Here is a 16,844-nt window from a genome sequence, read left to right on the forward strand (position 1 = left end):
AAGGCAGAGATTGGAGGGATGCACCTGCAAGCCAGGGAATGCCAAAGGCTGCCCACAAACCACCAGAAGCTGGGAAGAGGCAAGGAAGAAGTTCCCTATAGGTTTCAGAGGGAGTATGAACCTGCTGCCACCTTGATTTCAGAGTGCTAGTCTCCAGAACCGTGAGACAATACATTTCTGTTGTTCAAAGCCACCCAGTTTGTGGAGCTTGGCTATGACTGCCCTAGGAAACTAAGGGAGCATCTTTCTTTTTGTTCTTTTCCTCAAGGATAAAAAACAAGAGTTAAGCAACTTTTCAAAACACTTAAATAACCAGAAATTATTTCATTTTCCAAGCAACCTTGTGAAATAGATTAAACAGTATGTATTTTCTTAAAAATGAAAAGACTGAGGTACACAATCACCCCTGACACCCTCAGCTCTCTCTCTCATTACCTTCTTTGTGTTTCTACATCGAAGCACTGCTGGAATGCATCTTTTTTTATCTGTTTACCAAATTCTGTATCATGTAGTTTCTATGAGGAAGAGCTTATGCGTCTGTTTATTGCTGATCTTTAGTTCCCTACAGAAGGGTCTAGCACATGGCTCTCAACACACATTTATTAAATGAACGACTGGAATGATTTGTTGAACAAAGAAGGGAGGAAAGTAAGCTTGTATCTATTAAACACTTGCTCTGTATCAAGCACTTTCTTTTTGTACTTCTTAGATTTTATCCTCCTACTCTTCAAGAAAGGAATTGTTACCCATAATTTACACATGAAGAATCAGCACTCAAGAGCATGGGTTGGCAATAATTAACAAGTCAATCCCTATGGAGAGATGGTGAACTCTCAAAAACTGCTCATGCATGCAAAATGCATAACTTCCATGAAGGGGACTTCGGGAAAATCTACCAAAATTATACTTTTCTGTTCTGCCTTATGATTGTTATAATAAAAAATAACTATGAATTTTTTTCATTAAAAAAGGGTGTAGCTTTTTTCTGCTCGTGGACGCCACCGAGTAAGCATCGTTGACGTCTCCCCCCACCCTCCACTGCCATTATGTCTAAGTCAGAGTCACCCAAAGAGCCCGAACAGCTGCGGAAGCTCTTCATCGGAGGTTTGAGCTTTGAAACAACCGATGAGAGTCTGAGGAGCCATTTTGAGCAGTGGGGAACGCTCACAGATTGTGTGGTAATGAGGGATCCAAACACCAAACGCTCCAGAGGCTTCGGGTTTGTCACATATGCCACTGTGGAGGAGGTGGATGCGGCCATGAATGCAAGGCCACACAAGGTGGATGGAAGAGTTGTGGAACCAAAGAGGGCCGTCTCAAGAGAAGATTCGCAAAGACCTGGTGCCCACTTAACTGTGAAAAAGATTTTTGTTGGTGGCATTAAAGAAGACACTGAAGAACATCATCTAAGAGATTATTTTGAACAGTATGGGAAAATTGAAGTGATTGAAATCATGACTGACCGAGGCAGTGGCAAAAAGAGAGGCTTTGCTTTTGTAACCTTTGATGATCATGACTCTGTAGACAAGACTGTCATTCAGAAATACCACACTGTGAATGGCCACAACTGTGAAGTAAGGAAAGCCCTATCTAAGCAAGAGATGGCTAGTGCTTCATCCAGCCAAAGAGGTCGAAGTGGTTCTGGAAACTTTGGTGGTGGTCGTGGAGGTGGTTTTGGTGGGAATGACAACTTTGGTCGTGGAGGAAACTTCAGCGGTCGAGGTGGCTTTGGTGGCAGCCGCGGTGGTGGTGGATATGGTGGCAGTGGGGATGGCTATAATGGATTCGGTAATGATGGAAGCAATTTTGGAGGTGGTGGAAGCTACAACGATTTTGGCAGTTACAACAATCAGTCTTCAAATTTTGGACCCATGAAAGGAGGAAACTTTGGAGGCAGAAGTTCTGGCCCCTATGGTGGTGGAGGCCAATACTTTGCCAAACCCCGAAACCAAGGTGGCTATGGTGGTTCCAGCAGCAGCAGTAGCTATGGCAGTGGCAGAAGGTTTTGATTACTGCCAGGAAACAAAGCTTAGCAGGAGAGGAGAGCCAGAGAAGTGACAGGGAAGCTACAGGCTACAACAGATTTGTGAACTCGGCCAAGCACAGTGGTGGCAGGGCCCAGCTGCTACAAAGAAGACATGTTTTAGACAATACTCATGTGTATGGGCAAAAAAACTCGAGGACTGTATTTGTGACTAATTGTATAACAGGTTATTTTAGTTTCTGTTCTGTGGAAAGTGTAAAGCATTCCAACAAAGGGTTTTAATGTAGATTTTTTTTTTTTTTGCACCCATGCTGTTGATTGCTAAATGTAATGGTCTGATCGTGACGCTGAATAAATGTGTCTTTTTTTTAAATGTGCTGTGTAAAGTTAGTCTACTCTGAAGCCATTTTGGTAAACCACCCCAACAGTGTGAAGTTAGTATTCCTTCAGGGTGATGCCAGGTTCCATTCAAAATTTATTTACAACCTGCTTTGGTGGAGAAGCTACTGTCTTCTGAAACCTTGGTGTAGTTGAACTGACAGTTACTGCGTTGTGACCTTGGAGTTCACCGTGAAAAAGGGTCACCCAAGCCAAGTCATGGAGTTTTTTGATTATTAATATATGATTGTTGGCACATCCTATGCAATATATCTAAATTGGATTATGGTACCAGATATAGATGGGAATGAAGTTTGTGTATCATCCGTTATCATGTGTAATAAATAAACAATTTAATACCCTCTTGAAAAAAAAAAAAAAAAAAGGTGTATTTACCCTTTGGCCCAGCAACCCCATTTCTATAAATATATCCTAAGTGTACACAGCAAACAAGCAAAAAAGAAGGCACAGGACTCATCACAGCATTATTTATAATAACAAAAGATTGGAAACAAATCAAGCATCCAACAAAAGGGGACAGGCTGAATAAATCTATTATGAATAAGTTATGAAATATCACATAGCTATAAAAAGGAATGAGAAAGACCTCTATATACTGCTGTGAAGTGATCTCCAGGATAGGTTAAGTTAAAAAAGCAAGGTAAACGGTGTTCTAAAGAAGACATTTTTATTTAGGTTAGGAAAACTATGATTATATGTGCATATACACATATATATATTTAATTGTATTTTTCTGAATTAAAAGTTGATGGACCTAAAACTAAGAACTAATAAGAAGTCTCCCTACAGAGAAAAGACAATGAAGTCAGGGAAGGAAGGAGACAAGAAGCTAGAACTCCCAAATGCCCCTGGTTTTATTTTATTTTTTCACTTTAAAATTACACAAATATTTACATATTTAAAAACATTTTTAAAAAGACCAAAAAACCCCATAACCCCCCAAAAATTATTAAAAAAAAGAATAGGAAATTGGTGGCATAACCACTTAGTGAAGACCACTTCAATCCTTTAAATACAGTTATCTTCACTGTACTTCCCTAAAGGGATAAACTAACAACCATCACCACCACCAAAACAAACTGCAGAGAAATCTTAAACCAGATTCAGCAATCTTGTTAGCAGTAATAATATTTGCGTTGTTAGATAACAGAACAAAAAATAAATTATATTAATGTTGTCAGAAACCAAAATTTTTAACAAAGGGATTAAAGTATAAAAATCAAAGTATAAACCATGTATTGTAACCTTTGATTTGGAAACTTATTATTTTCTTTCTAAAAAACAACTTGTCCTATCTCTGTCTTCCCAGATGGCTTGAAGCAAGGACAAAAGTACCCCTAAGCGCCCAGACTGTAGCCTCTAAACGCCCAAAAAGAAACAAAGGATTCTTGGGGAAACGGACAAAGCAATGTCTGGGGCATAAAATGTATAAGATAAACAAGATAAAGGAGAATTCGTAGTGCCAGAAAGAATGCTATCATAAATGATGAGGCCTTGACAAAAAGACACAGGACCCAACTTGAAGGGATTTCCATTGGCCAAAAATGGGACCATTGAAGCACCAAAAGGAAATTAATGACAGCAATGTGGCTGAAACACACAAATATATAATACTCCAGAAATTCATAATAATACAGAAAACAAAACAACGTACTGTTTGCCTGAAATCATAGCAAAACCACCATCAGTATTCCGAAAACGAATAAAGAGAAAATGTAAGGCATTTATCTGCTTTTCATATGCAAAACTTTTTTCAGGGAAACTGAATTATTTACAAACAAAAGTTCTTCTTTAGAGAATTCCAGCTAATAAATGCAGAAGGTATGACAGAATTAGAGGAAAATTCACCATTTGGTAACCATTAATGACAAGAGCCCTAAACAACACTCGCCAACAGCAGCCGAAAACGAGGAGGCGAAAGATTCACCGAAAACTTGAGCGCGACCCGGCTCACAACACCTGCATCCACTTGTATAATTATCTACGCTGTTGTACCAAATACCACACATTTAGCAGCTTAAAACAACACAAATGTATTATTATCTCACCGTTCTGTCGCTGAAGAATGCGGGTCATCTCGGCTGGTCTCTGCTGCAAGTTGTAGGCCAGAACCAGGGTGTCAGCCGTCCTGGGTAGTAGTTGGGAGGCTCTGGAAAGAATCCGCTTGCAAGTTCACTCACGTTGTTGGCGGAATAAAGCTCCTTGGAGTGGAAGGGCTGAGGTCGGGTTTCCTGGCTGGCTGTCAGCTGGATACCACCCTTAGCTCCTAGAGGCCCCACTCAGGGCCCCCAGTCTCACAGCCGCCAACAGCTCATCCCACTTTTGTCAGACTCGCACCTCTCTGACTCCTCTCCCACCGCACTCTCTTCCGCGTCTTCTGATTTCAGCTGGGAAATGTTCTCGGCCTTAAAGGGGTCACGTGACTCGATTGACTACACCTGGGCAACCCTGGCTCCTCTCCTCTGCCTGAAGGTCTGCAGCCTTAATTACATGTACAAAGTCCCTTTTGCCCCATAGGTAACAAATTTCCAGGTTCCAGGATTAGGGTTTGGATATCTTTGGAGAGACGGGGAACTATTTGGGCTACCACACAGCTGATCAGTTTTAACCTCACTAACGTGGCCTGAGGGTTGAACTTCACTAAAGCAGCCATCGTTTATCCCAGGACGCTGTGAAAAGATTTCAATCTAAAATGGAAGCGGCGCAGAAGAAATGGAGAATCTCACGCGTGCGCACTCAGGAAAACGAAAGAAGGGCTGAGAGACTGATTTCCCGTAAATGCCTGATTTACAGAAAACCTAAACTTAGGCCTTAGTCAATGAACGTGTGCCAAGAATCTCTCCCCATCCTCACGCCAGTGAACTTGCTGCTTGGACTCTGGCTGGACTTTACCATTTTTGCACTCCTTGCCCATAAAAACAGCCCGCCCCAAATCCTAGATGGACTCACCTGTATTGTGACACAGTTCACGTGTCCTGAATTGCAATCCCTCTCTTATTCCTGAATAAACTCAATTTCTGGTAATTTAAACTTGCCTCAGTTCACCTCTTTATTTAAATTGACGATGCAGTGATACAGGTAGTACATGGTGCCACCCATGAATTATTCTGGCCCTCTCCCTGCCAAAAATATATATAATCAAGCCTCTAGATCTAGCTAACAGTTTTGTAGTAAATTAGGAGGATAAAGAAATATTTTTCAAATGCCACACGGTGCAATCACCAAATCTAGTATACAAGAAATTCTAAGAGGGCAAATAACTCAGGATTATCAACCAAAAATGGCAGAGAAAAATAAAAGGATGGCCCAAATCTGGAACACTGACAACGCCAAATACCAGTGAGGATGTAGAGCAACAGGAATTCTCATTTATTGCTAGTGGGTAACCAAAGTGGTACGGCCACTTTGGAAGACAGTTTGGTGGTTTCTTACAAAACTAGACACATTCTTACCATATGGTCAACAATCACACTCCTTAGTATTTACCCAAAGGAGCTGAAAATATATACCCACACAAAAAGCCACACATGGATATTTCTAGCAGTTTTACTCATAACTGCCAAAACTTGGAAGCAGCCAAGATATCCTTCAGTAGGTGAATGGATAAATAAGCTGTGGTACATCCAGACAATGAAATATTAGTCAGCACTGAGAAGGTAGAAGCTATCAAGGCATGAAAAGACATGGAAGAACATGAAATGCATATCACTAAGTGATAGGAGCCAATCTGAAAAGGCTGCATACTGTAGATTCCAACTACATGACATTCTGGAAAAAGCAAACTATGGAGATAGTAAAATCTCCACAACAGTAAAACCACAATCAGTGGTTGTGAAAGGCTGGAGAAGGGTGGGAGGGGTGATGAACAGGAAAAGCACAGAGGATGTTTAGGGCAGTGAAAATATTCTGTGGGATACCATAATGATAAATGCATGTTATTATACATTTGTCCAAACCCATAGAATGGGTACAACACCAAGAGTGAACCCTAAGGTAAACTATGGACTTTGGGTGATTATGATGTGTCAGTGTAGGTTCATTGGTTGTAACAAATGTCCCACTCTGGTGAGGATTGTTGATAATAGAGAAGGCTACGCATGTGAAGGCGCAGGGGGTCTGCAAGAAATCTCTATCTTCCTCACACAAATTGCAATGGGGTGGACCTTCTCTGGATCTTAATTTGATCAAACCAACTGTAAAAGTATTTTTTTTTTTAAAGTTTGGGAAAAACTTGAACACATATTGATTTTAGATGGTAATAAATAATTATTAATTTTGTTAGGCTAATATTGTGAGGGTTTTATGTATGATATTGTGGAGGTTTTTTTAAGTTCTTGTTTGTTGGAGATGTATACTAAACTACTGAGGGGTAAAATGATGTGATGTCTAGGGTTTGTTTTAATAGTCCAGAAAGAGAAAAACAGAGAGGTGGGATGACATAGGCAAAACAAGATTAGTAAAATCTTAATAATTGTTAAATCTGAGTGGCGTATCTACAGTTCATTGTACTATTCACTATACCATGTGCATGTTTGAAAACTTTTAGTATAATGTCCACTATATTTGATCACCTCCCAAAGTCACACATATGACTAGAGTTCCACAACACACACAAAAATAAACCCACATCAAATCCTTTGGCCCTACCCACATAAAATATCTCAAATAAAACCGTTTCTCACCACAACTGTGCACATCCTAAATTACTGTAGCAGTCATCTGCCAATCTCCCTGTTTCCACCTTTACTCTTCGCTGTCTGTGGTCCATATAACAGCTGGAGTGATCGTTCTAAAACATAAATCACATCATGTCATTCCTCTGTTCAAGCCCCCCCAATAGCTTTTCATTACACAGCAATAAAAGATAAAATTTTACCAAGGACTGTAAGATCCCAGTTTGCTCTCCAATTTATTTCTTATCTATCATTCCTGCTTTCCTAGCTTAATCCTCTCTAACCACTCTGACTTCTTTGTTGGTTCTTCAAGTAAGTCAAGTATACTCCTGCCTCAGGGCTTTTGCACATACTGGTCTTGCTTCTGGAAACATCCTTCTCCCAAAATCTCAAGTCTTGTTCTCTCACTTTCTTCAAGATTTATTTCAATTACTAACCCCTCAGAGACTCTTCATTGATCACCCTCTAAAAGAGTGCTCAACACCCCTCTTAATCCCCTTACCCTACTTGGTTTTTCATCATATGATCACCATTTATGTGATATTATCTTTATTATGTGTCTCCCTCACATGATAGGTATGAGCTTCTTGAAGGCAAGAACAATATTTGATTTAAAACTATCCCTGGCACTCATGATGGAGCCTGATACTCAAATATTTATTCTTTGAATGAATATTGACTGAATGAGGGTTAGAATGTAGGTCTCCTTAATCCCAGTACTTGGTCATTTTTTTTCTTCAATTGCTCACTTTCCATTAGCTAACATTAAAAGAACCTAGAAAATTCTAGGTGTTTAAAAAACAATGGCTACAGTGTAAAGATACATACAATGTCTTAAGCGAACTTAATATATTTTCAGAAGTATAGAAACAGGGAAAATAATTCATCACTTTGGGAAATTCTCTGAAGATGACTTTCTCATAGATGGGTTTTAGAATTCTTAGAAGAGGGAGCTACAGCTACAGAAATTCAAGATTTCCTTCTTGATTGTGAGGCCAAGTAATCCAAGTTTCACTTAGATTAGCTGGAGTATTATAGTAGACGCAACGTTAAGTTTTAATCACGTGAGGAAGGAAGCACTGCTTTCTCCCCTTGGTTTACGAACTTAGGCAAAATTCCAACTTACCTTCAAGTGCACGAGGCACCCATAGCTCAATTTTCACCCACGTGTCCCTGAGCTTTGTATTCTTACTTTGTATTTTCCTTTTGTATAAACCCTCTGTTTATTTTTATCCACAGGCTTGTTCTCCTACTTTTACCTTTTAGCAGAGACATTTTAAGGTAAAGCTGAGATTAAGCTGTATGCTGGCGGCAAATCGGGCAGACATGAGTTATAAATAAGTGTATCCCAGGTTTTTTTGTTGCTCCCATTTTTACGTCTCTTCAGGCTAAAGAATGTGAGCATATGTATTGCAATGGTGATACACATACTTTCATTAATTTAGTGTGCTTCATGACTTGCTGTCACTGAATGGCAAGGAAGCACCTAAAACTAAGTCATCTGTCAAAGCAAAGGTTGCGAGAGAAACAGCAGGTTTTCAGAGGTTCTAGTTTGCAGCCATGTTTCCACAGGCCTGTGAAGTTTACAAAGGACTTTCCTTCCAACCTATTATTTCATTTGTCCCTCACAACAACCTTACAAGGAAAATTACTGCTCTCATGTTACAGATGCAGAGACTGGAATTTAGAGAGAAATGATTTATTTAAAGTTGGAGGAGATCTTTGAGAGGACATGACCACCAGTTGACCTATGAGCACGACACGGGCAATTGGAGGCTCTCACCCCTCCCCCACCCTTGGTGATTACATTCTGCCCACCCTTCCCACGGCGGGAGCTGCTTTCAAGCACGCAGCGTTGAGAGAGTATGTGTTGTTGAGACCATCTGGATGCTGTATGTGACTGGACCAAGTTCAGGCCTCTATATAAACTGTAAGATTCTGGCAGGTAGGTACGGAGACGTACACATCTTGGGGCCGCCCAAGACAAACCTTGTACGTAAGTCCCCCTGCTTATTAAAACTGTCACCTGCCAATTTAGAGTGGCTGTCTCTTTCTTTGGTCTCTCCTTGCCTACCATGCATGGGGCCCAATTTCAAATTTTACCTGGGGAACTTCTGAGGTTGCAAACCAGCACTTAAGCTTAGACAGGTTTTAAGTGACCCAATATTAAGGAAAAAGGTCTTCTGCTCAGCATGTCTCCTTTCATGTCTCGTTCCAGGTAGTTTCAATGGGATTTAACCTACCCTCCATTCTACCCAATCCCAAGGGTTATAGGAACATGACCTTGTCCAGGTTAATGAGAGGCCTTCATTCTCCTGTCCAGAGTGATTAGTCTGGGGACTCAAACTTGGTAGATCTTATGGAAATAGGTCCTCTTTCTCTGTGATCACAAGCTTTAGGGAAAATTAAGCCACCAAAGCTATTTCTGGCAAATTTCCTGGGTCAATTTTGGACAATATCTTCAATATGAGAAAAAGGATGACCAACAGAAGCAGAGTTAGAGAGAGAGAGAGGGATTGAAGTCAATAAATTTCACTTATTTGCTAAAGCTACCTTGAGCTGGATTTCTGGCCAAGGGGTCTGGCCAGTGTACTTAGACGAGACTCAAATCCAGTCGCTCCAAGAGCCAATTCTCTCTTTTCACTGCACCCAAGTGAACCGAGGTCATTAGGATCATGAGTCCAAGTCACAAGCTTTTGTCACTCAAAGGTTTTACCTCTCATCCCTTGATATCACAAACAACTGTTTTGAAGGCCTGTTCCTTTACTTACCAGCTCTACAATCTGGGGCAAATGACTCAACCCAAGACTCAAAAGTATCATCACTATAATGGGAATAACAACAGGATCTATGCCCAAAAGTTGCTATTGCCTATCAAACACTTAACTGGCATATAGTAAACACCCAGGAAATTGTAGCTTCTGTTATTATTATTCACTACTGAATAAGAGAACTTAATGAGATAAGGCAGAAAAACGTGAACCTTTCAGAGACTCATCTACCAATGTACAGAATAATTCAGTAGGCACAGCACTGACCTTTAGCAGTGTATGTTGCATGGATTCCCAGGAAATGGGATGGGAGAGGGGGAGAAGGACAGAAATTCTGGGTTTTATTGGAAAGACCATTCATTCATGCTTCTGATACTAAAATCATTTATTCTGCTGAAGAGAAATGATTTAATAAGGAATAAAGGAAAGAAAATTAATATTTACTGAGTGTCTGCCAGGTGTCAAGCTCATCCTAGGCACTAATAAACAACATATCATTTAATTCCCACAAACACCCTCTAAGGATATAGGCATTGTTACACCCATTTGATGGATCAGAAAACTAGAGTTCTGAATATAATGCACAAAAACACAGTACTAGTAAGTAGAGCTAAATTTAAAAGTAGTCATATCAGTCTTCAGATCCATGGTCTCCCCCACACTGCGCCATCTCTCACAATGGACCAGTATAGGAACTCCCATGTGTTTGGAAAACACCTCAGTTCCCCCATAAATGTAGAGAGATAAGCATTCCTCCCATGTCATAAATTACTACAGGTAAGCCTAGTGTCTCACCTCCAAGAGAAGGGGACACAACACCTTAAATCACTAAACCAAGAGAAACTTTATGCCAATTGCGTCTGTCATTCCAGACACCCCATCACTCCCCTACAACTCTTTCCTGATTCTGAACCCTCATTGAACTGCACCTCATTGTCTGCTAGAGCCAGAATAGTTACCATCAAAATGCATGAAATGTGTTTTCGTTAATTAGCTGTGTAATTAAGAATTTTCTCCACCTCTTCATCTATAAAATAGCAATAGTACTTGCAAACACACATTAATTGAGGTAATGTTTGTAAAAAAGTCATACAATAAAACAACCATACAACAAAATGAAAAATAATTGCATATGTGTTTACCTGGTTTGCTCCATTGTGTTAACCACATCTTTCTCTTCATCATTCTAGTATAAATTCCTAGGGAGCAAACTGTATATCTCCTTTATCAATTCCAATGCCTGGACCCATGCTATAAGCACAGTTGAGATCTATTGATTTATGAATCTTTCACTAAACCCTAGACCACTTCTTTCTGGTTCCTTGGTCTCCAACACCAGCCTCTTAAGATTGGGGTAGCATTTATAAGTGAGGCTTCGTAACAACCTAAAAATAACTTCACAGCATCCACACAGAGAGACTCCTTAGCAATTACCACGTGTTCTGCCACCCTTCCGCTGTGCAGAAATGACCATATCAAAAAGCTGTTAGTGAAAGGCTGTAGATGGGATAAAATGCATAGTATTTTTAGCACACATCCTGTGCTAACTGCAAAGTATATTTGGATGCTCGTGTAATCTGTGGCTGTCTTAGTAGGGACTGTAGCATCCAGTAGCCTTTACTCCTATTATTCTTACTGTGGTTCCACTCCAAACAGTCAGCTTCTTTCCCATGCAAGATGGCCTTGGCTTTAGCTTTTCTGCAACACTGTAAATAGAAACTGCTACTTTCTGGGAATTCCCTGAGGGTCCAGTGGTTAGGACTCCAAGCTTCCACTGCAGGGGGCCAGGGTTTGATCCCTGGTGGGAGCTAATATCCCACAAGCTGTGTGTGCAGCCAAAAAAAACCCTAATACTTTCCTTGTTTATTAAATTTTCCAGGGCATTGTTTTCTGAGATAGGTTCCAAAAACTAAAAATCAAAGCAAACCCAAAAACCTGTTAGGTGATTAAAGAAATTTTGGAAATGTTGCTCATTTAAGAACCCTCTTAGGGAGTCATGATGTTCATTTGCATATTTAAAATTCATAATAGACCTGCTCTAAAGGAATCTTTTAATTTAACATATAACTCTTCCCTTTGTGGACCTTGCTTAGATAATATTAGATAACAGTAAAGAGTTACTGTTCAACTTGTTAGGCATAACAATGTCTTGGTGGGTCCTGGGATGGGCCACCCTAACCCCGCTTCAGAAATTAAAGATTATTCCCTGTGCTGCTGGGAGTTCGGGCAGCTAACAGCACCTGCTATTTGCCCTTTCCAGAAATTGCCTACAAATTGCCCTCAGCTGAAGGGAGACACTTACTCCAAGGTTATACCTACTTCCAGGGAACATCCCGGTCAACATGGGAGTATTATGGGAGTATAGAGGCCCAGTCTTCCCCCCAGACTCTGGCCAACTAAGAAGTGCTCAGCGTTGTAGCATTGCATGGGGGTCCAGCTGAGTCCTTCATAGCACCTGCCTAATCCTGCATCCTTTCCTTCCCTCCTACAAATGCTACTCCTGCAACCTCCCAACAAACTTTCTCTTGGCTTCTCATCTCAGAGTTTGCTTTCTAGAGAACCCAACCTCCATCAATTCATGGGGTAAATTTTCTATCTATTGCAGATATGCCCTGAAGATTTAAGGATGAGAGGGCACAATGTCTCAAAATTGCAAAGAAAAAAGGGGGGAAGGGGAAATAGATGAAAAAGGTTGGCAAAATGTTAATAATTATTGAGACTAAGCAATGAGCACATGGGGGTTCATTGGAACTTTACTCTTTTATGTGTATTTGAAATTCTCCAATATAAAGTGTTTTGAAAATATTATTTCCCAAGCTTACAGAGACTCCTCTTTTCAAGGAATACTATTATCATCTTGGGACAAAGTTGATGCTCCTTTTTTCTTAACTAGGGCCTCAATAAACCAGGAAAGTTTCCCCAGTCGCTTCCTGTGGTGCAGAATAATTTCCGTCACTCCAGGCCTGAGTTTTTCAGATGAGCCTCATTGATGCTCATGAAAGTGTCACAGATGCTAATGAAGGGCTAGTCCTCTTTCACTCCACAGACAACCAGCTGAGGTAGCTGCAGAGGCTTGGGAATCAACGGCTGCCTGACGGTAAACCCACCCTTCAAGGTAACCTAAATGTGCAGAGCCTGCTGGACTGTGACAATTCCCCATGATGGACGAGGGGGAGTAGAAGGCTGTAGAAAGCCTTGGGCGAAGAGGCCAAGACAGCAGAGCCAATTAACCATCTGAGCTGCCACTCGGACAGTTGGAAACCAAGAGCTGTAAATACTTCTCATTTGGAACATCAGCCTTCCTTGAAATCCTGGGAGATGACCGAGGGGCAGCTCTGGGGGGCTTTGTAAATAAGGAGGGGAAAGGTTCTCTTCCTCTCAGACCTGAAAGGCCCAGGATGGATCTGTGAGCAACTCACGAACAAAAGAATAATACTATCAATAACGGAAGGCAAACAACTCTGCTAGTTGGGGCTTTTTCCCCTTAATTAAGACTCCCTTTCTTAGAGTAGCCTGAAGTATTCAGCTTATGTTCATCAAGCCATCTGCTCTACCTTGGGTGCCCCCCTGCCCTCCCCTGCCCCCCACCCCCACAGTGTCCTCCTGGAGGCATCTTTGAAGCTTCAAGACTTGGGGATACCTGCTCTGAACTGAATTTGCATCTCTAACTGAATCTATTTTAAGGTTTCTTTTGTGAACCTAATGGCTCTCCGTAGGCACTTCCCCACTGTCAGGGACTGACTGGTCTCCTCTGAGGACTGGGGAGGGCCCATCTCTCCCCCAGGGCTTCTGTTTGACATAGGCAGACAGTCTCTACGAAGGAAACCATCCGGCACAGCAGCATTTGATAACTTTCCCCTTCATCTTTCAGGGTTAGGAGGAAACAGGTGTCTCCAGGACATTCTTTTCTCCTCATTTTCAGACAGGTCTCTCACTCAAGTATACCACTTGGCCAAGAGCTGTGTAGGCTCTACCTTGTCCAATTTGCTTTCGTGGTTTATCAGTCCCTCTGTGATCTGGCCTCTTCCTACTTCTCAAACCTTCACTCTCCTCCCCTTTCATACTCCGGCCATACTGGTTTTCTTTCGGGTCCTAAACATGCCAGGCCCACCGCCTTCCTTCCGTGCACCGGGCACTGTTCCATTCTCCCACAATGCTCTTCTCCCGGCCACAGTGATGTGGCTGGCTCTCTCTTGTCATCGACCTCTCAGCCTGAATGTCACCTCCTCAGAGAATCCTCCCCTTACTCAGACTGAAGTGGTCACCTCATCACTTTCTGTCACATCACCCCATTTTACTTGTCTGCACAGCACTGGTACTTTTAGCTGTTTATTTTCCGTCTCCCTCAGCCCCAAACAGGAGCGTAGCTCCCCGGGATGAGGGACTTTATCCTGCTTGCTCACTGCTCGCACACAGTGCCTGGAACTGTGCCCAGCGGATGCTTAATAAATATTTATTGGATTAATTATTAAGTAATCCTTTTTTCTTATTGAATCCTCTGGATAACCGTAAAGTTACACATATTATTATTTCCCTTTCACAAAGAAGTAAATTAGAAATTAAATAACATGTCCAAGATCACTTGAATCTAGTAAGTAACAGGTTCAGGACCCCAATCAATGGCAAACTCTACCCCCTCCAGCACTGAGGTCTGTGAGACCTCAGGTGAGATGTGAGAATGGGTCCATGTGTGTCTGTACCAGCCGTGAATGAGATTTTGCTCTGTACCTGGAATGTGTAACCTAGGTCTCAGAGATCATTTCATTTTGTGCCATCATTGTACCAGAGAACAAGCCAATCCACAGAGACAGGGACCGGCCAAAGGCAAACCCACAGTGGTCAAAAGTGAACATCAAACTGTGTTTTCTGGACTCCCCATTCCATGTCACCAGCCAGAGTAGATGGCCACACAGGTCGTGCCCTACCCAGAGGTGCTAAAAGGACAGTTGGCCGAAGGCTGGACTCCAGCCATACTCAGCTCTCCACACTGTGCACCCAGCTGCACCTGCCCGTGTCTGCCCAGAGGGGGCGCTGTTTCCCATTCCCCACCTTACTAAACTGCGCGCCAGCTGTAAATTTACTTGCTTCCTTGGAGAACTCTGATGTAGAAATGAACTGTCCCCAGGGTCTTGGACACCAGAAGTATTCAGAAGAGTATCTGAAGGCTCTGAAAAGCTATTCATCTCAGAGGGACAAGTTGTGAGCCCTTAAGGGGTTGATGACTCATCACTTCTCTTCCTAATTATTAGGTGGACCTGTATGGGAACTACTGTAATGAAGCACCAATCTGGGAGTTTACGAGGATGAATCACTGTTATACAGAGGGTGCTTAGGTTTATGCTGCTTTCTCTGTCCAGCGTTTGTCTCCCTTTCTCCCTCTCTCTCTCTTTCTTACTTAGAACATTCTTCTCCAAAATTAAAATCGCACTTGGGAATCCTCAATATCTGATGAATAAGAAAATAATAAAAAGGGAACCCTCTTGCACTGTTGGTGGGAATGTAAATTGATACAGCCACTATGGAGAACAGTATGGAGGTTCCTTAAAAAACTAAAAATAGAACTACCATATGACCCAGCAATCCCACTACTGGGCATATACCCTGAGAAAATCATAATTCAAAAAGATTAATGTACCACAATGTTCATTGCAGCTCTATTTACAATAGCCAGGACATGGAAGCAACCTATGTGTCCATCAACAGATGAATGGATAAAGAAGATGTGGCACATATATACAATGGAGTATTACTCAGCCATAAAAGAAACGAAATTGAGTTATTTGTAGTGAGGTGGATGGACCTAGAGTCTGTCATACAGAGTGAAGTAAGCCAGAAAGAGAAAAACAAATACCGTATGCTAACACATATATATGGTATCTAAAAAAAAGAAACAAGGTCATGAAGAACCTAGGGGAAAGATGGAAATAAAGACGCAGACCTACTAGAGAATGGACTTGAGGACACGGGGAGGGGGGAGGGTAAGCTGGGACAAAGCGAGAGAGTGGCATGGACATATATACCTGCCAAACGTAAGGTAGATAGCTAGTGGGAAGCAGCTGCATAGCACAGGGAGATCAGCTCGGTGCTTTGTGACCACCTAGAGGGGTGGGATAGGGAGGGTGGGAGGCAGGGAGACGCAAGAGGGAAGAGATATGGGGATATATGTATATGTATAGCTGATGCACTTTGTTATAAAGCAGAAACTAAAACACCATTGTAAAGCAATTATACTCCAATAAAGATGTTAAAAAATAATAAATAAATAAATAAACCATAAAAATAAAAAAGAAGGAAAATAATGGGCATAGGCCAGGAATATTCCTAAGGATGGTAAAAACAAGTCTAGAGGGAAATGTACCAACATGCTTACAATGTTTGTCTTTGGAGGGCGGTGCCAGGAGTGATTGTTTTTCTCTCGGCATATTTCTATAGTGACTTCTTATAGGAAGCATGTATTACTTTAATTATGCGCTGTATCTGAAAAGAAAGTAAAACAGGAAGGAAAGCTGTAGGTAACAGCTCTGGGCCAGGCTTTGGAACCACATGCAGAGTTGGCTTCTGCAAGCTGAGCAGGAAGAGGTATTACCATTTAAAGCTTTTGCCATTCAAAGCAGGAATGAGACCGTGGGTCCTTCCCTGTGACAGCAGGAAGACAGCGGGACCTGGAGCTAGGAGGAAAAAGAAACCTAGCCCCAAAAGCGGGAATTCTTTTTATAAGCACCTTTGACTTGGATTGCGGGAACATTGCTCTGTTTCAAAGGAAGTGTCGCTGGGCTCAGCCTCAATGCCTCCGGCAGGTGGCTAGAACCAGCAGGCCTCTCACAGGCCACTGGGTTCTATTTGTTTCCTCTGTGCTGACTTTGCCTGTCTCCTATAAAATAGTTAGCAGGGGGAGGAGCCCCAGCGATAAACCCGAAGAAAATAGCGTGTCAAAATGAAATAAGAAAACCTAGAAAAACCCAGGCAAGAGAGGAGAGAAAATATTCTCTTGTACTTAGAGAAGTGGAAAAGGCAATC

At 41.7% G+C, this 16,844-nt stretch overlaps 1 protein-coding gene across 1 annotated transcript; it reads left to right on the forward strand.

Moving 5' to 3' along the window:
• Positions 1-984: 984 nt before the first annotated feature.
• Positions 985-2,357, forward strand: LOC137223596 (heterogeneous nuclear ribonucleoprotein A1-like). Its single transcript, XM_067735641.1, is given in 2 exon segments — positions 985-1,988; positions 1,991-2,357. Coding segments are annotated over 2 exon segments (1,218 nt in total). The 5' UTR covers positions 985-1,046; the 3' UTR covers positions 2,267-2,357.
• The last annotated feature ends 14,487 nt before the right edge of the window (positions 2,358-16,844 follow it).

This window comes from Pseudorca crassidens, chromosome 4 (genome assembly GCF_039906515.1).
Source record: "Pseudorca crassidens isolate mPseCra1 chromosome 4, mPseCra1.hap1, whole genome shotgun sequence".
NCBI lineage: Eukaryota > Metazoa > Chordata > Mammalia > Artiodactyla > Delphinidae > Pseudorca > Pseudorca crassidens.